This window comes from Cottoperca gobio, chromosome 7, assembly GCF_900634415.1.
Source record: "Cottoperca gobio chromosome 7, fCotGob3.1, whole genome shotgun sequence".
NCBI lineage: Eukaryota > Metazoa > Chordata > Actinopteri > Perciformes > Bovichtidae > Cottoperca > Cottoperca gobio.
In genome coordinates, this window is record NC_041361.1 from 10,713,222 (window position 1) to 10,736,643 (window position 23,422).

A 23,422-nucleotide genomic window follows, 5' to 3' on the forward strand; every position below is an offset into this window, starting at 1 on the left:
AGACCATTTTCTGTGTGTGTGACTCGCATCCCACAGCTATAAAGCCTCATTAGTGAGACACCCTGCCCTACACATTGTGCTGCTCTTTTTCCTTTACCTAAAACCTTACACCCAAACACATACAATGCCTGCACTCTGGTATACACACAATCATGCACGCCATACATAAACATAGGTTTTACATGGACAAAGAATTGTTGCACCATTAGTAATGGTAGGCCATGTTTTGTATTATTCTATCAATTCTCTCTCTGTTGCAATGGCAGTAGATAAATAATGTGATGCCATGGCGACTAAAATATGTTTCCTGATCACCCTTCATTTCAGAAACATCTTGAGCAGATTTCTAGCTAAAATAATAATTTCCTTGGAGTCTTGTGTCACCTGTCTGACAGGCACAATCTGCCAGCTTAATGTTTAATGAAGCGTTGGGGGAAAGTAGATTAGATCTACATACAGTATTGATGACACTCTTTTTATTAACCGCCACTTCCTTGACCTCTCTCTCCTCAGATATGATGACCACTGTCTGGCCATGTAGGGTTCAACGACCTGATCCCACCGGACTTGGAGAGGCAGATTATCACCAAGTTTTTAGGTGTTTTTCCAAGGATGGGTTGAATCGAGGAGGAGAGCGTGGAAGGTTTTGGAAGCGATGGCGTGTGATATTTCCGTTGGGAAATGTTGGTACAGCTGAGCAGCGCAGCGGGGAGTTAAATGCTGTGTCAGTCCCAGTTTGCAGGGTCAGTCAGTCTGGCCCGCTAGAACAGTGCTCAGAGGTCCTGAGTAGCACGGGCCAGATAATCATTGCCAACAGTCAGAGGCAATATGCTCGGGATTGGATTTTTAAAGCCTGTTAAAATATTACTGAGGTGATTAATATTGAAATATGCGCATGTCTTTCAGCAGTCTGTCTCCCCCTCTCCCTATTATCTTCTTGATTTGTTCCCCTTAGTATTCACACTCACCTAAAATTTCAACATTATGCATTATGTTGATGAAATGTGTCTTTTTTTTATTTCAGTCGAACTGCTTTAGCGTGTCACTTGCTCTGACTTCACTTTGACTCACACAGTCTCCACTGTCACCAATAGAAAAAGGGCCATCGGTGACTCAGTACTGGGCTGTTTGAATAATTAGTTTGTTTAATAATTAATTTCATATATTATGATACACCTAGAATAAATCTCTGTCTTTTGTGCACACGCCTGCATAATTCGAGCTCTAGTTTTTCTCTCTTCTGTTCTGTGTAAACAAGTAAGAAAGGAGGAGGAACTTATTTATGGCCAAATTACTCATCTTATATTTCTCTTCTGCTATGGCTGATTTGTCTAGATAGTTTCTTAAAGACATACTAATTCTTAAACTCGGTCCTTCACAGCAACATTTTAAAAACTCTATAGGTTTTTAATTTAAGAAATGAATAGCATAAAACAAACCGAATGTTTCTTTCAAGCAGAGTTGTAATGTGTGGAACAATCTCAGCAGTATCAGTCATCTCACATATCAGATATAGTTATAGGTGACATATTGTGTTTTGTTTTGAGATAGAGGCACTGTCACATAATCCACACCAGCGCAGGGAGTGTGACCAACACATACTGAGCATCAGCTCTGAGGGATGATGACATTTCCTCCCCAAGAGGCACGTAGCTGCTGTAGGGCCGTCTCTCCCAGGGGACCACTACTCACGTCTTCCACAGTTAACACTGACAGAAATCTGGCTATCAAGCTCTCATTCTTTGTTGTGAGAGATTACTCTCTTGTAAATCAATTTAGAGGTTGTTAGGGATATAAGGAGGTGATTTCGGGCAATTTTAAAACCAGGGAATCCACGAGAACTGTACAGTTGAGGAGAAAAGAAATCCACATTGCTGCATTTACGGTCATGTCTGTGTATGAATAGTAATGTGTGAAGGTAGATACATCTGACTCTTGTGTTTGGTTTGACCCTTGAGAGTAAAGCTGCTGTAAGATATATCGTGGAGTAAAGGAAACAAAATCGAGGTCATCACAGAAAATATGTCACATTCCGAGCAAGATAATTCAAACATGAATAAAATGTTTGTATTTTAAGGCCCACTAGTCCATGCGTTACATTGTTCTCGCACCCTGTATTATTTTCTCCCTGACTTCTCTGAGCATGTGTGTTTACTGTACAGTAGATTTGTAAGCAGAGTGCACGCGTATGGATGTGTCTACGTCCTGGTGCTGTGCTGTTTCATTAGACTCTGATTATGGGGCCTGATGCAGAGTGACAGTGTGCAGATTGAGTTGCACAGCCACTCTAATTCTCTCTATTAATAACAACCCTCCCCACTGCTGTCCTGAACCACATTTATTAATCACAATTTGTCATCTGTCCGATGCTCCACCCTCTTCGTCTCCCTTTCTCCCACCCTCCCTCTCTTTAGTTGTGTTCTCCTCCCCCTCCTCCCTCCCAGCAGGGCCAGTTATCCCCTGCACCTCCCCACCCCCACCTCCTCCCACCCCTCACCCCAGCTCCATTCGCCTTCAGCTCAGAGACATGGTCCAGCATACAGAGGGATGTTCTCACTCTCCTCCCTCAAACACACACACACCCTGCTCGCTCACTTTAACTGCACTCTGGATGGAGTCTGATTAATCAAAAGCTCTCCAGCTTTAATCTTCCAAATAAAAGTTAACAATTTAGGTTGTATAGACTGTTTTGGTAACAATTTACTGAAGATTTATTGCAATGAATTATAATGAAACAAACCTCGATTTGCAATTACAGAATAGTTAAGCCCTTGCAGCACGAATAACCCTTGTAAACTGTAATGCATCATTATAGAGATGTTCCGCCACTCACTGAGATAGCATGCAATGGCCTTTTGGAAACACATTGATTCTTACTTCTTTCATTAATCCCAGCCATCAGAAATGTTTATGTACACAAAATGCTGGCATTTAATCAATAAGTATGCTGGGATATGCACAATGTATTATTGCATTATTGGTGAGAAAATATTCCCATAAATGAAATCACATTTCTGCTCATGTCTCAATCAAATGGCCCTTGACCCCACTCAGAAAGATGATTTGTGAGCCAGCTAGTCCCCTAGGTCCTGCTCTGCCACTCCAATTTTCAAGCTGCATTTATGCTCATTACATTGACACTTTTAGGATAAAAATTTAGCTTAACCTGCAATTTCATCACACTGCAGAACTTTTTACCTAGTTTGTTTCTACAGGAGTTGAGTCAGTCTGATTGTTTACTGTTCAGCCGCACATTTAAAAAGTAATGTTTCTTCTACCGCCAACCCTCCCAAAACCCAGAGCTACCCACCACAACCCGAGCCACTATCGCACAGAACCAGGATCCCTCTAATGTTTCCTTTGAGCAGTATGGGTGTTTGGGGGAAACAGAGGCGATTTTCATGTGCAAATGTCAGTCAATCCGCTCCAAGCAATCACAGGCCCGTCTTCTCCAGAGATCAGGGCTTGAGACACAGCCTGAATAATTTAGCAGCTCTGTGCCACCGTGCTTTAGGGTCGCAACCTTCTAAAGTGATGACAGAAAGACGTTGGCTGACTTCCCCTCCCATTCACTCCCATTACCACTTATTTACCGTTCCTGATTCCAGGCAGACAAAGCAGAAGGCCACACTGGGGAAGAAAAACCATCGCTCTGCTGTATAAACCGCGTCAGAAAGCAGAGAACAACCAAACAATTACATTTTTAGAGCATCCCCAAGTCGGTGGCGATCCCCTTCCTGTGCCATGCTTTGAAATAAACACACACCGCACCCAAGCCAGCGGTCACCAACAAAAGAGATGATGGACACACAAGCAGAGAAAAGGTGGAGAAGTGACACACAGCAGGGACAGGTGTCAGAGCGAAAAGTGTGGAATAAGAGTCAGATAGTGATGGAAAAAAACATCAAAATCTTCTATTTTAGGGGAGAAGAGATTACAGTGATTTTCAAGGTATGACAAGGGAAAGCACGGAGACGTAGAGGACAGAGTGAAAGAAATTGATCCGTCCTTCAGTACAGACGTACTCTACATTTCTATCATTCTGGGGGAGACAGACAGCGTGGTCTGACAAGGGTGGTCATCACTCGTATGCAGCGGGGATTTGACAGCAACATGACGAGGATGAATCGACTCGCCAGCTATTCCAGCCAAGACGCATGCTGTTAGAAAAATGATTCATTTATCTACCTCATAATCTTTTTCAGTCATGATCAAGTCCTTCAGTTACTGCGTTCAATTAGCCTTCAGTTCTTTCACACATGTGATTTTGGCTAGAAATCATGCAATAAAGAACTTGTGTTTCTAAAGTCACCCATACTTAATATTTACTCCAATATCTGTGTAATATATCCAATATATTTACATCCTGCAGAATTCATATCCACTGACAAAGTGGTATCAATCTGTGGTCTTATCTCTCTGTAAATGGAGAAATCCAAGACAAAAACAGCATTGGCAGATTCTGAGTGTCTCCACAGTGCAGGAGGATATTATTGGAATGTACGGAAACAGCAGTGAATTGTGTATTAGTGGTGCAATCGGACGTTCCCATGGAGATGTCAATTGCGATAGCCTCTAAGTCCAGGCAGTGAGATGCAGGATCGCTAAAAAACCCTGGGAGGAATGAAGCACTCCACCCCTTCCTCTAACCTGTTGTCATGCATCGCAGCAATACAGTCAGTCGAGTCAAACCTGGTCTGGTCAAACTGCATTTACAATGAGCGTCAATGGGCATGTGGTTTGACCTTACAAGGGCAGGCAGAGGGGAAGGGAGGACACAAGAGATCCCTCTGAATTATTGAGAGTGATTATTTGGTGACTTATGGTTGGTAGCTGTCAGGCACGGCATGATAAATTGTGCCGAGCAAGAATTACACTTTCTCATTTCTCCTGCTGTCTATTTATCTGCCTTTCCCTGCCTGACCACACCTTCTCTCCCGTACACTCATCCCTCTACCTCCTCTGTCCTTGTACTCGTAAGTTGTCAGACTGACTTTTCGGGTATACTGTAATGACGCAGCATGTATGCTGACTGTAGTGTTCACTACAGGGTTTTGTTGTGCTTTTTTAGCCATGCTAGCTGAATTGCTCTATAGATTGCTATGCAGGTCTGTCGGTCAGTTAGTTGGCTGATCGGTCCACCACTTTGGATCAGACTGAAATATGGCAACAACTTTTGAAAGGATTGCAATGGAATTCACAGTAGTACACATATCCAAGGTCCCCAGGATATCATAATGACTTTGGTGATCCCCTGACTTCTTATCTAGTGCCACCCTCTGGTCAAAGCTTTCACTTATTCTGTGAAATAGCTCATCATCTATTGGATGTATTGGCAAAACATTTTGTAGAGACATTCATGGATTCAAGACCATGCCTCCTACTGACCATGGGGATCCCTTGACTTTTTCTCTATCGCCGTCATGAAGTTGTGGTTTTGAGTAAAATGTATCGAAAAGTATTGGGTGGATTGCTATGAAGTTTGGTTTAGATATTTATGTCCCCCATAGGCTAATATGTCATACTTTTTGATTGCTAATGACCTTTAAGGTTTATGACTAAATACCTGCAAAATTAATGATCTAATCAGCCTCAGATGTACTTTGTGTTTAGTGCTAATTAGCAAATGCTAACAAGCTAAAATAAGATGGTGAACACGGTATACATTATACCTGCTTAACATCAGCATGTTAGCGTTGCCATTGTGAGCATCTGTCCATGCTATTTAGCTCACAGCCTCTCAGAGCCGATAGCATGACTGTAGTGCAGTTTTATTTTCACTTACAACTGAAGCAATTGTGTTTAGTGTCCTGTAAGTCTGTAACTTGTATGGTGCTGTTGCCATTTGATCAGGTCTCTCTTGAAAATGAGACCCTGTGTCTCAATGAGATGTTTTACCTGTATAATAATAATAAATAAAGGCTAAAAAATTCAAAATTCAAATAAAATAAGAATTGGCCCATCCAGAGCAAACTTCCTTTACCGACTTTATTACAATAAAAGCAAGCATCAGGACCAATGTGCCCTGACAGTACTGTCTAAAGAGCCAAGATACTGTGAGAATCTGTTAGAGGGAAAACAAAAACAACATAAGAGCTAAGAAGTGAGATAAAAGCAGTTATTTGTACAGGAAAGAAATTATTCTGTGGGGATATGGAGAAGCTTGAAACATGAGTTTTCAGTAAATGACGGACGACAGGGTGTGACTCTGCTTTTTAGACCAGAGAGGGAAGGTCATTCCACCTTCTGGGACCCAGCAGGGGAGAGTGGTGACCATGTGTAAAAATGACTGAGGAACAGAGAGCTAAATGTCTGGCAGTGACCGGTGTGTGTAGCCCTGACCTTGAGGTTCAGTGTGGGATTTAAACCCGCACCAGGTTTTTAATCTAACTACAAACAGCTTGTGGCAGCCAGTGAATTAACTGCAAAGGGACAAAGTTGATTTGGTGAGGATGAAAATGAGGCGGCATCATTCAGAATGAGCAGAAATGGGAAATGCTTAAAGCTTGATCATGTAGGGTTGAGTCTCTGGTCTGATGTAGTCCACATTATTGGTGGAGTTCACTTAGTGAATAGATAAACTAATGAATGAATAGTGGACACACGGCACAGGGACCATATTGACTTTGGTTAAACCTATTAAAGCTGAGAACTCCTCTCTCTCTCTCTGAATAATAATCTTCCAAAACCAGGAAGTAGTTTTTTTTTAAGAATTTTCATGGTGTGTGTTATGCTTCTCCCTGAGTGGCTTTGTTTTTCTTTCTATTGTTCACATACCAGGAGACCCATTTTCCCATTTCTAATTGACATTCCCTGTTGCATAATATTTCTAACTGACTGATCAGGTATCAGAGATGGAGTTCTTTGTGTAAATGCAGTTTGAATAATTCATACAGGGCTGTCAGAGAGAGCGAGAGAGCGAGAGAGAGAGAGAGAGAGAGAGAGAGAGAGAGAGAGAGAGAGAGAGAGAGAGAGAGAGAGAGAGAGAGAAGGGGCATTTTGGAAATCAGCTCGCTAGGCCCCTGACCATGAATAATTGATCTGAACTGATTAAAATTTGCCGTGATTGCCCCTCACCTCCCCAACAGATAAAACGCCACACCTGTGTTTGCTGTCTCTTTACTTATTCTCCTCCTTGTCTCCTTCCTCTCACTCAAACATGTTTCAATTAACCACATGCGGTCACACTGTGTGTGGTGGAATGTAAGACACTTCAGTATCGTTGCTGTTTCATATTGTCAGTTGGATTTCCATTCATAGGCGTGCTCAAGCTGAATTATGTTCATTAAACTCTGTGTTTGTATTCAGAAAACAGTGTTCTGCTACTGTTCTCCATGTACCGGATGAAAAATACAATTAATATATGCTCTAACTGCTATTCCAAATATTAGACCTTGATTAGCTGCTGTTGAAGTGCCGAAAAACATATTTCTTCTCCTCCTTTCCCCTCAGGCAGTGGATCCTCAGATAGCTGTAGGCTCTCTGTCTCAAACAAAACTGTAATTGCAACAGGCATACTGTCTGATACGCAGTAACACCTAAAGATACTGTGCTTCCAGGAGAGAAACCTTGATCTACTTGCTGCACATCTGCACATCAGAACACACATGCACGCAGACACATATTGGGCTCATTCTGCATTGGGATCGCTTCTCACTTCTCTTAACCTTCAAAGTCCAGCTAAAGATGGCACTTTGATCTGTGTTCTAGAGAAGAAAGAAGCGCGTGACAGAGAGCGACTTGAAGGAGGAGAGAGGCAGGGAGCGGGAGGAAGTGTGGAAGAGTGACAGCTAATGACAGTAGCTACAAGCTGTGACCTTTAGAGCGATCACACAAGCATGACGAACCAGGCTCAAGGTGACAGAGAAACGGGGTACTTTGGAAGAGGAATGTTAAGGACAACAAAGCTTTGTGTGTCTGTGGTTTAGCAGCCATGATGCAGCAGTGGTAATGGAGATTATAGTTACACAGGTGATCAATAACACTGTCATTTTGTCAGAGAACTATGGTTTACTGTGTGTGAGCTGCTTGGATATTGTGTGCCAAACTGAAAACTGAAGGGTGCATTGACAGTAGTTGCAGAGCAGACATTTTGTCAGTAATTTCACCTAAAGTTTCGACTGTGGTCGACTGTGGACTGTGGTCTGGAGATTCGAAGGAGAAACTTCTAAGGACTTTACGAGTGGCTTTACATGTTTACCCCCAAAACCTGCAAATTGCTTATTTTATAATATTGCCGACCATTTTCTAAAGATTTTGGATCCATTTGGGACATTCCGGGCACCCATCGTTTTCCATAAATACCATATATATACAAAAATATCAATGTGGTGAAGCATCAGACTTGGTCACTGTGAACCTTTCCATCGCCTTTCTTTTTGTCCGAGGTATTGTTTTGTAGCCTACAGCCATTTGAGCAAAATGCTAATGTCAGCATGCTAACATGCTCACAGCAACAATGTTAACATACTGATGCAAAGCAGGTGTAATGTTTACCATGTTCTCCCTCTTAGTTTAATGTTTTGGCATTTTAACATTTGCTCATTTTGATAAAACACAATGTGGGCCTATTGTGGTCATTCTGTAGGTATTGGTAATAAACCGCAGCGTTAGTCTCTCAAGATTAGTTACTTGACAATTGCCATCAGAGAGGCACACTTTAGTTTGCAGCTCATTTTAATAGTATAAGGGGACAATTAAAGCAGTGTTCATCTGTTCTTTACAAAACACCCTGACATGGTCAAATTGACCTCTTCTAGGGGGTCAACATATAAGGTTATACAGATATTGTGGGTGCATCACATGGACAGACAGCACAACTAACACCAAGCCAATGAAATACTGATTAATGTGATGACTGCTTAAATGTATAAAGACTGTTGAGATGAAAACTTGCTCTTGGCCTGATACAGCTCACTGTAACTGCTGAAGGTGTAATCAGGGTAGTTGAAGCTTACATTAGTATTATATTACTTAAATTAGGTTGATAGTTTTGCTTGTCTGCCTGACAAACTTTCTTTTGTCACACAATCTTTCTGGAGTTACATTAAGGTTAAGAGTTTGTTGTGAGTTGATGTTCACTTAACACTGAACAACAAGAGTTGATCCAGGAGATGCAACTTCGTCTAGAGATGTTTAGAACTGCAAACTGTAGATTATGGATAGCTCCATATCTGTCACTTTAGCATGCAATGTTAGCTACATTAGCAGATAAATAAATAGTATAAATACTCTATGTACCTCTACCAAAACCAGACAGGATAATCTTGAAGGTTATAATGTATCCATGAACATGTGATGATTGTGTTGTGTGACCTATGAGTCATGTGCAGCTGCTAATCTGGTAATTTGCTGTGTGATGTGGTTAATGACCTATAGGCTTGCAGACTAGCTGAGATGCATGGAAAGGGTTGCCAGATCTGTGTGACAAAAACATCCCAATAGCCAATCAAAACCAGCCCAAAACATTATCTCAGATCCATCTCATGTTCTCCACCCTGAGGATCAGCTAGAGCAGGGGTCGGGAACATATGGCTCGCGAGCCATATATGGCTCTTTCGATAACGCAATATGGCTCGCAGACAATTTTGAGCTGACATTTAACATGATTAACAAGGTAATAAACAATTATATTGTGTCATTTTAAAGTAAAACATTTAGCAGCGGATTTGTTTTTAGTTCTCCCCTCTCCTTTCCTCCGCTCCGTCTCTGGCTGTAGGTGAAGGTGTGTTCACACGTGTGTGCATAGGGGGCGGAGCCCCGCCCGTCGCGAAACCGAGCAGAGGAGAAACTGCACAAAGCAAGCAGTAGACTGGGGGTGTCAAACTCAATCACAGAGGGCCAACATTAAAAACTGGGACTACGTCGAGGGCCAAACACGGTCCACATTTATTGAACAGGATACACATATTGGATAAAGTGCAAAAAGATATGGAACATATTTAAGTCAACTGCAGACGGGTTGCTGAGCAGTTCAATTTAAATATCTGAGCTGCAAAGTCGGCAAATGCTCTCAGTTGATCAGCAGAATGCTGTCGGGAACACAGCGGTGGAGATGGTTTGTCAGTGTTTGGAAACACGTAGTGACCAAAGTTTCCTGCTGCATCAGAGTCTGCCACAGGCAGCTCGGCATCACACATGTCTGTGATCACACGGCCCTGAAGCTGCAGGTTTAACAGCGAGATGCTTCGTTATGTCGCACAAACAGTCCAGCTCACATCGTCCCAGAGATCTGTCGTGTGTTTCCCTTTGCTTTCCAAAAACTTTCATTCCATTCACATATTTAGTTACTTCCTCGAATGTCTTTTCCCGTGGTTGTGCCATGCATTGATTATACCAAAACTGGCGGGCCAGTTATGACAGACATATGATATTTTCTCGCGGGCCGGATATAATTGCCTTGAGTTTGACACCCGTGCAGTAAACACTGAAACGTGCACATAAATGAGATAAATAAAGTAAGCGTTTAGTTTATTTAATAAAAGAGCACGTGTTCAATGAAACACTGATACTGCTATTAGTACTCGGAGAAGTGTTATTCTTAAAAAATGCACGCATAAAGTTGCATTCAAATCTATTAAATATATGGCTCTCAAGGAAATACATTAAAAAAATATGTGGCTTTTATGGCTCTCCCAGCCAAAAAGGTTCCCGACCCCTGAGCTAGAGCTACACGTTAAGGGGAAATATGGGAAAGTGATACACGGGAGTGGAGATTTCTAATCCTAATAAATGGAGATTAAACTGCAGTATCCAATAAAGAGAAATTGGGGCACTTGGGAAACACCTTTCACAGTTCTCACTATTTGTCAGATGAAGAAGTCAAAGGTAGAGAAAAAACAAGAGCAGAAAATGCTAAGGCTTTAAATTCTCTGTAAAACAGACAAAGACTGTGTTTGTTACAAAGAGGAAAATTGGGGAGGACATCCAGTTAAAAATCTTTGTGAATAATTTGGACAGAGTTAAATATTTTCGGTTTCTGGTTCACTTTGATTCCAGATTAACATGGTGGGTTCACATTAAAAAAGTCATGGAAAATGAATAAATGTAATGAGGTGCTTGACAGGAATAGAGTGGGGAGCGGACACAGCATCACTAAACCATATTTATGTTTCTCTGATCAGGTCAAGACTGGAATATGGTAGCATAGCATATCGGTTAGCATCAACATCAGTGACGTCTGAGTTGGACAAAGTCCAAGCTAATGCACTAGTTATGTGTAGGAGATGTGTGGGCGTCGGCAGCATGTGGTTCACTTCACAGGTGGAAACTGGGGTAATGCCATTGAGGTCACGCCATAGGCAGCATCTGGAAAAATACTGGCTAAACCTGAAGGGACATGGGGAAAACCACCCAACAAAGCAGGTGATGCAGGAGTGCTCGGAGAGAGGGGCGGCACAGTCCACAGGCTTTGGGTGGGTTTCGGGACTTAGTGGCAAGGGACTCTGAGGTAATTGACCAACATCCTACCTGACTGTATATACAGTAGATCTGTATGCCATTGGATGGCAGTCCAGTGGGTTGAATAGATTGAGCAATGTTAAATATGGTTATGTAGGGTGTTGGCAAACCTGAGTATTGGATCTGGTACATCCAAGACTCGGCTTAACTTATTCCATGAAACCTTGTTAGCACTCAACAGAGTAAGGAGGAGGGGTTTGATTATATGTTCAGGACGTCATTACTCCACCATATCTTTGAATATCTCTCATCTGTATCTTTACATGCTAAACTTGTGCATTAGTCTAGAACTGCAGCTCTTGAACTTGCGTACATCTAAATCTGTGTGTCTCGTCGGCTCTCCAGGAGAATGATATTGGGCTAGCTAGGTGCCACACGTGCTGTTAAGGCTAACAATGTTGCTCATGCAGCTGATTTTCATGTAATATATGTATCACCTGTTACCTGTTTGGCCTGTTGTGGGTCAACAGGGTTTAAAAAAAGTTGAATCCCCCCCGGAAATTAAGTAAAATACAGTATGTTGCTTTTCTACTCTGGACTGCATTCAGGAAAGTTGTTCAAGTGAAGTTTGCACATGTATGCAAAAGTGAAGCCAAAACATCTCAACCACTGGCTGGTGGCTGGCTGTAAGTCATTTTGTTTTGCAGCAGAGTTTTTTTACGAGCGGAGCACACATTTTAGACATTAACATCGCAGGCGATCATCTTCATTTAATTGTGGGAAGTCAACGATTGCGATTAATATTCGAGTAATTGTGCAGCAAATACAAAGAATTAATACTTCAGCCTCCATCAAGAAGACATCTTAATCACCTGGTGGTCACCTGGTCATCAGTACTCTCAGGTCCAGTCTGAAAATAGGCGGTCCATACAGTAGACCCGTTGATCTACAGGTTTTGTGTTTTGTTTTTTAAAAGGAGGGGAGCGGAAAGGGAAGATGTGTCCAGTTCAAGTCCCTAGTGGAGGTTTTCAAGTGGCTGGGCGCTCTGTCTGTCCTGTCAGCCCTGAGCAAACATCCCATCCTAAAAAGGAAGAAGGGAAAAAAACTCCCAGAATCACACACGGCTGGCCAGGGCCTCACTAGCAGTCCACTTGTCTGCTCTCCCCTCCGCAGAGCCTTCACACGAGATGGGAGGAATACTAAGAAAGCCGGCATAGATTTTCTGCTGGGGGGTGGAGGAAGAGAGGGAAGGCTGTTGGAGGGTGGTGGGGTTGACTGCCCACATCAAACTCCCCTCCTTCTCTCTCACCCCTCTCCCTTTCTCCTCCTCTCCTTCTCATCTGCCTGGCTCTGGAGGGACCCTCTGTTTGTCAGCCAGGCAGTGGAGCGTCTCCCTCTAACCCCACCTTCTCATGGTTTCTGTCTTTTCCCTTTTCTTTCTTTCTTTCCTTCTTTCTCTCTCTCTCTCTCTCTCTCTCTCTCTCTCTCTCTCTCTCTCTCTCCCTCTCCCTCTCTCTAAACCTCCTCTCTCGCTCTGCTTGCCTAGACTTTTCATAGTCCCTGTTTCTTGCTTTACTCAGGTCTGTTAAAATGCCTCTTCACTTCTCTTTTAAGAGAGAGCCTATTGATAAAGTCCAGAGACAGAGCGAGATACGATAAAAGGTATTAAACACGGTGGGGTAGCTTTGCTAGGTGCACAGCAGTGGGAGAGATAATGGGAATTCATTTGGTGCAGGAAATTCTTTGAATTAGGTTGGTAAAAAAATGCACTGAATTACTGATAGCAATAAGAGACACGGAGAGTGACTGGTCAATAAAGCAGCACGTGTGTCTAGAGGTGTGATGATTGTGATATATAAGATATATGCTGTGAGAAATGTGATGCTCACATCATTGAAAAAAGACTTGAAACTATGTTTCCACAGTAATAGGAATGCTATTTTTGGGAAGACACATTGTTGGTGATATTTATTGATGAAATGATTCAAGGCTGTAAGCTCCACAAACAAAATGATTAACACTTCTCTTCCAATAGGGGGAGACGGAAATCTCAAAGATGACGAACCAAAATTCTGGAAAAATAGAGAAACATAAGAACATTTATTTTTATTTATTTAGTCTCATGTCTCTTCCTCTCTTGTTCTCCATTCGTTCCTTCTTTCCTTCTCTTTCTGCTTCCCTGCCTACTTTTCAAGCCCAGTCAGCCCAAGCTCCCTCCACACGTGCCGAGAACATGGGGCTCTATTGATTTCTGAAGCTGTGAGATGACAAGTTTGGTCTCAGATCCCCCTGTTTACATCTGATTCACCGCAAGCCACTTGTGGTTTCGGAGAGACAAAGCACCACACAGTATTTCCATTGTCTGTAGAAGATGGTTTGTGGGTCGGCTGTGTGTACTATATGTCTTAAGGATACTATTATTTAGGTTTGTGTGTGTGCTAGTCCATTGTGGCACACCACTGAACTGCCAGGTTAGATTGTAGGAAATGCCAAAACAGTGGAAGGTGAGTCACAGTGGCATTTGGAAGAGGAGGCCCTGCAGACGAAACCCATCATGCCTGCAGATGTGGCCTGCAGCTGGAGCAGGTGGACAACAAACTGCCACAACAAGGAATAGCTGGAGATAGAGTAAGGGGGAGGCGTCGACTAGATCACTGCAATTTATGAGGGATCCATTAGGGGAAAGCCCCTCTACTACATAACGACCTCTTTCCCCACCACAGACAATAGAAACTGAGGTCCCTCTCAGAAGGATAAGACTTGACAACGCTTATCTTATCTGTCATTGTTTTGCCAGACAAACCTCTGACTCCAGGTGACCTTTGACCGCTTAGCTTGTTTCCCCTTATTCTTTGAGCCAGCTGACATAGAAAGAAGTGTCACATATGATTTTTATATGAGTAAGTTTTGGTGAGACATACGTAACAAACATGCATCTGTTTTGTTTTGCTCGCTGTCTTTAAGGATTTTCTGCATCACAGGATGTATAAATCGGTCGTACACTGGGCGCTGGTGTCACTGAAATGTGGACATTAATGGCTGACAGCTTATTGACTGGCCTGCCAAGCCTTGTTAAACCTGGCAGCTTTTCCGAGACCAAAGCCTGCATCGCATCCTTTTCCACCAACAACAAACTTCCTTCCTCCCCTGCAGCTATTTATCTACCTTTCAATTCATGTCACCTTTCATTTCTCGCTATTGTTTTCAGCTGTCTTCCTGCCCGACCCCTGGTCTTTCTTGAAAGATGCATGTGGATTTCTGGCAGTTTTCTGGGGGTTTTCTTCCTAACAACATGCCACAATCCAATGATTGGCCTATAGCTTTCTTTGAAGCATCCCTGCATCTCTCTAAACATTTTTGGCAACATCAAAGACCACACATTACAGGGGGCTAGGGTTCAACTGGGAACCACTGAGATTCAAGCATTATCTGTCTTTCCCCCTTTTCTTCAGGGGTCTTGTTTCTGTGCAGCGCTGCTAAAGGAGAGGGATAGCGAGCAGCAGGGAAATGGGGAGGAAGAGGAGGCAGCTTCTCTCCCTGCGTTTGTGTCCATCATGTGTCATGGGCGCTCTTGGCTTTCATGTTCTGTCTGGCTGAGTCTCCTGCTCCAGCAGTCTGTTTCCTTGCTGAAAATCTGTGTCCCTCAGAGGCAGGAGACGCGCTCTCCTCTGCATCCATTTCAGCTCCGCTCAGCGTAGCTGGGTTCTGCTCTCACCTTGCTGACAACAGCTCCTCAGCAGACACCTCATCCCTGCATGGGCTCAGCTGGCTGACAGGCAGCTGTCCGTATGGATAAAGCAGGAGAGGACACACACTGTACTCTGAATCACCATCACTGCCTACTTTTCTCACACCTTTGCTATTGCCACCTCTTTGATTTAGACACTTATCCTGGAAGCGTCTCACCTTTAAAAACAATACCCAAAGAGAAGGTTCCACAGGTTATATTTATTTATGTATTTTGTGGTTTCAATCTTGTGTTTGTTTGTTTTCCTTCATAATGTTCACAGTAAACAGAATACCATCTTCACCCTTTCATGTTGCTGCTTTTTGCCTATGTGGAATAATTATGGCCGCTACATCTCAAGTGTGGCTAATTGTTGAGCTGATATAGCGTATTTAACTCAAACACTTAAGAAGTAGTCCGTGTTTGATTACCACGGTAAGAAAAATTCAGTCGCAGGGTCCCAAAACAAGCCAGCGACTGATGAAGACAAATGTGCAAACACATGTTGGCAGAATTGCTTTTTGGTTGAGCGTGATCGGCTACGCTCAGGAGGGCGGAACCAGGAGTTGTGATTTATAGTTTTGTGCTGTCCCTGGACCACCACTGTCTGCTGCCTCCCACTACTGTAATTACCATGTGTGTCTATTAGAATAGTCCTGCTGCACACAATGCATCACCTCAGCCAAGAGGAGAGTTTACACTTACGAGATAGTCTTGTTATTCAAACAGTGTTCTCTACAAAAGCAAGATACACAGGAAGGGTGGAGAGCAAAAAATACACTGCAGATGATGTGATAAAGGTCAAAAAGAACAATGCTGAAAGGTTGAGGAGTGTATTGAAAGTGGGAGAATAAGGACAGACACAGGTATCTTATTTCAGTAGCTACATACCACATATAATTGTAGCTACAATATAGATCAACAATCATTCACAAAGCTGTTCAGCCTCTTAGTATTCTGTAATGCTGCAGACCTGCCATTAATACAATGCAGTTCAATTATACAAACATCCATTTGGTTTGTATGTGCTTTTTATGTAGCTACACCGGTGGATTTCACAACATATTCAATCTTGTTTTGTGTTGTTTTGTGAATCATTAGAGATATTCTATATTTAAAGTAGTCTTTGAACTTGTCATGGTCCATTTCTCTTTAAAGTAAAGCTACTTTAAACGGGCTATTGCGCTAACTTAACTAAGTTTCCACAGAAATACAACAAATGTCTAACAGTGTGCTGTTCTGGATTCAGTTTGCTTTGCCTTGGGCCTTATAGCATCTCCTAGTGGGCAAACTGCCCACTGTTTTCAGTCCCATGGAAATTAATGCTTTGAATAATGTGATTCAGTTAATAACATCCGATATCTTGACAAATAAGAGAACTTGACATCTTCTGAGCTTGTTTATTAGGTGGATTTCTCTGCAGTGTTTCTATTATGGATCATTTTCCTTTGCTGTTTTATAGTCAGGTTGTGTAAGCAGTCCACTGCCCACATCGTTTGTCAAAACATTTGTATCTGTCTGCATCAATTGCAGTTTTGTTTCGAGCAAATAAACTATTTTACATAATGTAACTAGATTTCCTTTCTGTCTCAAATGAATAATATTAGTTACGTCTACCTAAAAAAGAAATGAATCACCTTTTTTCTTCTTCATGAGAACTCTGAACCGATAATGGGACCTGGCACTGAGCTCTGGCCACTATCATTTATGCTGTAATTGGCCTAAGGGTGTAAAGGGCAGCCAGGCATCAGAGAGGACAGAGAACTAAGTGGCTTACAATGACAGGACTGAGAGAACGAAAATACATGTAGAGGGCTCACTAAAGTCATAAACTGAAGGGAGCTTATGAACTGGTTTATGATACATGCATTATGGCTTCTAAAAGACAGTATTATGGATTATTGAATGAAAGAACATGACCATTATAATTTAAGTATGTAATGTATTCTACAGGCTTGTGCACAAACAGTGTGCTTGTTAAGGCTTTAATGTTGCGGATGGTAAAGGTATACTGACTAACGTATACTCTTGGGTATCTCGTGAATTTCACCACAGGATTAATAAAGTTTTATCTTAACCTATAATAAGACATGACAAAATATTTGTTGCTTATATTTTGTAATAATAAATGTAGTAGAGTAAAAGTACCTCAAAAGTGTACTTAAGTACAGTACTTAAGTAAATGTATGTATTATGAAAATGATGTTCACTTCTTTTATATAAAAGCATGAAACTTAGTAAACAGATTCTGAACATTTTCAGAAATGAAGCCATCACAAAAAACCCTCATGGCGCCTGTTTTACTTTATGCCATAATTATGAGTTTTGCATCACATCTCCTGAACCACAAATTATACTTGAAAAAGAGAAATGCTGGTAAAAGTTAATCCTTCTGCTAACCGTAGCCAAAGGCTCGCGGCTGCGGCTGTGTAGCTAGCTAGAGTCTCAAATCACAGTATGTCATCTCAAAAGGCTTTACAGGGCCACAAGTTCAAAGAGAAAACAGGATGGTAGTTTTGAAAGAATTGCCGCTATAAACAGCATCAGGGTCACAATGAGGATCATGACGGTGTATTAAATGAATGTCTGGTACTCGTGCAGGTTATTGTATGAAGAGTGTACATATACCCGTGCTGGTATCTGGTGGGTGGGGCTTAGGACAGAGAGGGGACAGAGGAGAGATGCAGGATGAGGGTTTGCCTGTTCCAGAACACTGCCTATCCTTGCTTCAAGGTCATATTGAATATGTTTCTACTCTTTACAGTCACTGTATTGTCAGGGTTAATGAACAGCAGGATCAAGCTTCTAAAACTCCACACAACATGCATGCAACAGAAATGATATTATAAAGTTGGTTCTAAGATACTGTGACTTCCTTCTCACGACATCACTGAATTCACCATTAACTATTCACCTGAACAGTTTATGCTGTTGTATGTGGTATCGTAGTAATCCTTGGCCATCAAAACATAGGGGTAGACATCACCTTTTCTGTGTTATTATGTTTGGTTCAGGAGATGTGATGCACAACATTATAATAACAAAAATAAAATAGCCCCAAGGTGTTTTTGCAATGGCTCCATTTCTTAAAACGTTCAGGGCTCAAAACTGTACAAGAGTACCAAGTTTCATGCTTTTATGTAAAAGTGAACATATCACCTGGACTGTTTCAGTAACGGTTAGTCTCCATCAAGACACATTTTAATCCTAAACTGAATTTGTTCACATCCTTTACAAACGTGAAATCCCAATACCTCCATTCTGTATACAGTATATACGTACGTACACAGGAAGCGCATTGTTAGCAGCATTGCAGTTGTTTTAAATGGTAGAATCAAAGGTCAGATGCATGATTGAGGTTACATAGAGGATGGGGTTGTGCTGTTCACACTGATATTATAGCTCATTAGAGAAATAAACATGGTCTCAATTGATCTCTGTGACCACAAGCTCAAGTGGTTCAGGCTGAATTTGTGAGCCATTGATTTCTATGGCTTATTAAAGGTATGAGTATCTTACTATACAGAGAGATGTGATAGCAGGATTACCAGGAAATAGAAGTATTGATTGGGTCAAGAAGCTGAGGCTTACACTTCAAATTCCACCAGAGAGACAGGATTTGACATGAAAACAGTGTTGACTGAAAGATATGGGAAAATATTCACAATAGTCACAAATTCCCTGATCATGTGTTTAAAACACTACAGAATACTAATGTTATGTTATCATAAATGTGACTGATAAAGATTATACAGATTGCTGCTCCAGAAGCTCATACTCATACTTAACATAAACTAATCCCTTGAAGTGTGTTTCTATGTGCAGAAGAGAAAAACAGTAGGCAGTAAAAAGTAAAAAGAACCAATACCACAATGAACAACTACTCAATGGCAAGTAAAAGACCTGCATTCAAAATGTTTAAGCACTGAAATATCATCAACAAAATATACCTAAAGTATTAAAAGTACTCATATTGAAGCAACCCTTGTGAGTGTTATATTATTATGTATTATACAATTTAATTTAATTAAACTCTATAATATTAAAGACACAATATTTGTCCTCAAACTTATTGACTCGGGGAGAGATTCAAGTTATTCATTACCATATGTAATATTACAGTGAACTAGTTGTTGCCAATGAAAATCTAGGATCTTACTACTTTATACTTCTACTCTAGTATATATCAGAATTAAATAATTCCTTTTTACTGCACTATTTTTATTTGACACTTACACATGTAGTTACTTTTTGCATAAAAAGAAGATATGATATGCTTATATGATATGATGCAGCACTATAACGTACTACAAATCTACCCAGTAGTTGCTTGTAATGGCATATTTTTAGACTGGTATTTCTACTTTTACTTAAGTAAAGGATCTGAGTACTCCGTCCACCACTAATGAGAATAAATATATACACAGAGGTGTAAACAGTTTGTACACAACAAGTAAAGTAGGCCTGTATATATATAAACTATTGATGTGACATAGCTGAATAAAAAGTACAATATTTAACTCTCATCAATCAAATGTAGTGGAGTAGAAGGAGAAAGTAACATAATGTGTGTTTCTGTATGTGTCCAGCAGGTGGCGGTGTCGCTGCAGGTTTGCCTCACATATGACGACAACCCGGAAGGAAGCCCAACATTTCTTCTTCTTTCAGTGCGTAGCTACATCCTGAATGCATAGCAACAACAACAACCACTCCATCAACTATTACAACGTAAGTTACCTGCATTGCTAGTTTTGTTTCATCATAAGGTTGTCTTTAGCTCCAGTGTTACCGCAGTGTTTCCTTTTGTGTTTGTGTGCTAGGTTAGCTAGCTGCTAACGCTGCATCTGTGTTGACAGAGCGCTGCTGGTGGTTCTGCACCGCGGTGGGAAGATGTCGCCTGGCAGAGAAGGATCCTGGACCTTTGTTGTGCCAGCAGTAGTGACCTGGTTCCTGCTGGATGCTATTGTTTTTGTACAGGCGAAGGTAAGACATGCAGCTCCACACATGATTCATACTTACAGAAACTCTCAGTAGGGACATTCAGAAACTGTTTGGTAAACAATATGTCCTCTTTCCCCTTTGGTCAGTCACTTTACCTATTTTTCATAAAACAAAACCTTTGTTAAAGAGACTAAAATGTACCTTTTTAATTTATCTGCAATGTAAGTATCGAGACAGTGGAATAAAACGTCTTGTTATTGTGTAATAATGCATTTAATCCTGTGAATTATTATTCTTTTGTTTATAGCCTCAGTAACTTTATATGTGTATCTTTTTTTGTTTACCATTAAACTTAATTGAGACGATATAACAAGGATATAGCGAGTAATCAACAATATAAGTACTGTGTATGTACATAACACGTAAGACCTTATAAAGCTTACAGGTGTTATTCGTTTGAGCAGCGTTTGGTTTTGCTTGACATAGATTAGATAATAGTTTATCTTCTTCCAGGTCAAAATAAAAGTACATTTATTTGAGGGTCGATAAACTAAACTATACGTTGTGTCAGTTGTCATAGTTTTCTATGCACCTTATTGGCACATTAGATCAGTGGTTCCCAAACTTTTTTTGCAGGTCCCCCCTTCAGTAGATAAGAATATTTTCGAGCCCCCCCCCTGGGACCCCTGTCACAAACTTGTCTAGCGCTCAAACCTTGCAGCGCCCCCCCTGCAATAGCTCTGCGCCCCCCACTTTGGGAACCAGTGTGTTAGGGAAAGAAAGAACTAATGCCATGGGGAAAACAGACATGTCAGCTACAACAATCAACATTAACCTATTTTCTTGACAATTACAGAACTTTGAGGATGTTCGCTGCAAGTGCATCTGCCCGCCATACAGAAACTTCACTGGCCACATATATAACAGAAATGTGTCCCAGAAGGATTGGTAAGAGAAACTTTTTATTTAGACTTTCAGCCATCTTGTTTTTGTCCTGTAGAGAAACATGTTTAAAGATTACCCATCCGTCCTGACACTTTGATGTGTTTTACAGTAACTGCCTCCATGTAGTGGAGCCCATGCCGGTGCCTGGCCATGATGTGGAAGCTTACTGCCTGTTGTGTGAGTGCAAGTACGAGGAACGAAGTAGCAACACCATCAAGGTACTACCGGGATCTCTGGGGGGTTTTACGCATCACTTATGAAGAAATGGGGAAACTGACTTTCTATCAACATTTTAAGGATAAAAAAATAATAATAATAATGTTATACCTGGTTGTCCCAATAATCAATAACTAATACAGATAATAAGATTTAATTGCAAAGTTCTGTTGAAGCAATGGTGTTAGGGGTTGATGCCAGCGTGGTAACTTTAAACTATGTTAGTATTTCTAAATGTTTTCCATTCTTTCTATTCCAGGTAACCATCATCATTTACCTGTCTGTTGTTGGTGCACTGCTGCTCTACATGCTGTTCCTGCTGCTGGTTGATCCTCTTATTCGCAAACATGACGCATACACTCAGCCACTGCACAATGAAGAGGACTCTGAGGTAACTATTATAACAAATAACCCATAAAGTACATGCCTTTTTATTTTTTAACTCAGTTAAATTTGAAGTCCTTTATTTTTTTATAAATTCTTTGTTTTTGTGCGTGCATGTTCAGGAGATGCGTCCGCCGGTGGACAGCGCCCAGGCTAAAGGAAACACGGTGCTGGAGCGGGTTGAGGGAGCACAGCAGCGCTGGAAAAAGCAGGTCCAGGAACAGCGCAAGACTGTTTTTGACCGCCACAAGATGCTTAGTTAAAGCCTACAGCTGAACTCTAAGCAGGTTTAGAATGGGTTACTTCCCTGGGCTCAGCGCTATCATACTGTCACCACGTTTCACTATTACTAACCTCTTTGTCATTGCTGTACACTGCAACCTCTGAATAAGTATTTCTTCACAAAGAAAAATTGAAACCCACCGATCTAACAAGCAGATGTTTATTTTATTTATTATATGTAACATGTGAGGCTAAGTTGCAGTTGTGAAAAAACTGCATATTGCGAACTGTTAACGGCTAGAAATCCTCTCGATCATTTCAGCAATTTGCAATGCAACAGATTTTGAATGTCTTGATAAAGTAAGAACCTTTTTTCTCTATGAAGCCAAACTGAGCTATTAAGCTTCCTCGTGATAGTTGTCCTTGTTAGCTTCTTGCTAATTTGGCATAATTTTCTGCAGTTTTTCTTGCAGCTGAATTTGTGAACAGGTGAGCTTGATGTATGTGAATGGGTCATTTAGCTATTTGGGAAGAAAGAGTACCCTACCTACGCTATTGTCAAGCACTTATAGTAATTATGGTCATTTGTATTATTATTTATTTGTCCCTGTTGCTGTGCTTAGTAACATGGGCATATTTACTATCATTTGCACTAGTAAAGTAATTAAAGGATTGTACATTTTGGGTTTTGTCATTTTAAAGCTTCGACGTTGCTACCTTAAAGAAATAGTTTCTCTCCTTGTGTGGGCGAATGTGTTACAGCCAATTCCAGTGCAAAACATAGCTCTTAAATGTTAGCAGTTTACAGCTCGTAAAGCACAACACATGGTAATGTCTACCAATATATATTGTTAATTAATTAATAAGTGTTAATTGTTTTTATAAATTAAATCTTTTATATTGAATTTACCAGGTAAATTAGGATTGGAAAAAGGTTTGTTCAGTAAAGAAGGCACAAGGCCACATTAGTTGTCCTGTATTTTGCAGTAGAAGATGAACATGCTTTCCCATGCAAAGAGAGAAAATGGAGAACGAGAGCTTTAAAGGCATCCTCAGTGAAATCAAATCTCTGCCACTGGAGAATGTCCTAAATCAGTAAAGCTGCTGATAATGCAGTTATGTGTGTCAGAATCAGGATGCCTTTGAAGGGCCCTCATGTGCATCATTATGTGTCAGTGAATTCCCCCTCGCATCCCCTTACTGTGTTGGGAACCTTTTAATGCGGCACATTGACTCGCATTACCTCATGCAAAATGTGAACTACTGAAGTTTAATTTATGCTTTGTTTTATCATTGAAGTGTTTTTGATCAATTGATTTAATTATGATTTCACATCACTGGTATCAGTGTTTTATATTTATATTCATCTCCAGCCTAACTGGAGTTTTGCGCTCCTCATGTCCTCATGTCTGTGCATTTGGCTTGATGTGAAATAATAAAAAACTCAAAAATATTGTTTCCATTCCTCTGGATATTTGCTGCAGAAGACACAGCTGTTGATAAATGACAGTAGGGGGCGACAGAGTACACAATATGTGGGCTCTCAGCTTGCACTCATGTAATTATTCAAGCGTTGCTTTATCATTA

The 23,422-nt window shown here is 41.1% G+C and overlaps 1 protein-coding gene across 3 annotated transcripts; it reads left to right on the plus strand.

The window, feature by feature from the left end:
• Positions 1-19,732: 19,732 nt before the first annotated feature.
• tmem9 (transmembrane protein 9) lies at positions 19,733-23,293 on the plus strand. 3 transcript variants are annotated; one of them, XM_029435351.1, is made up of 6 exons: positions 19,733-19,855; positions 19,984-20,110; positions 20,925-21,016; positions 21,123-21,231; positions 21,489-21,620; positions 21,730-23,293. In XM_029435351.1, the coding sequence occupies exons 2-6, from the start codon at positions 20,018-20,020 to the stop codon at positions 21,874-21,876; spliced, it is 573 nt and encodes a 190-aa protein (XP_029291211.1). In that variant the 5' UTR covers positions 19,733-19,855; positions 19,984-20,017; the 3' UTR covers positions 21,877-23,293. The 3 variants fall into 3 exon arrangements, with proteins under 3 accessions (XP_029291211.1, XP_029291213.1, XP_029291212.1); XM_029435353.1 differs by having other exon boundaries at positions 21,736-23,293; XM_029435352.1 differs by having other exon boundaries at positions 19,780-19,855; positions 19,948-20,110.
• The last annotated feature ends 129 nt before the right edge of the window (positions 23,294-23,422 follow it).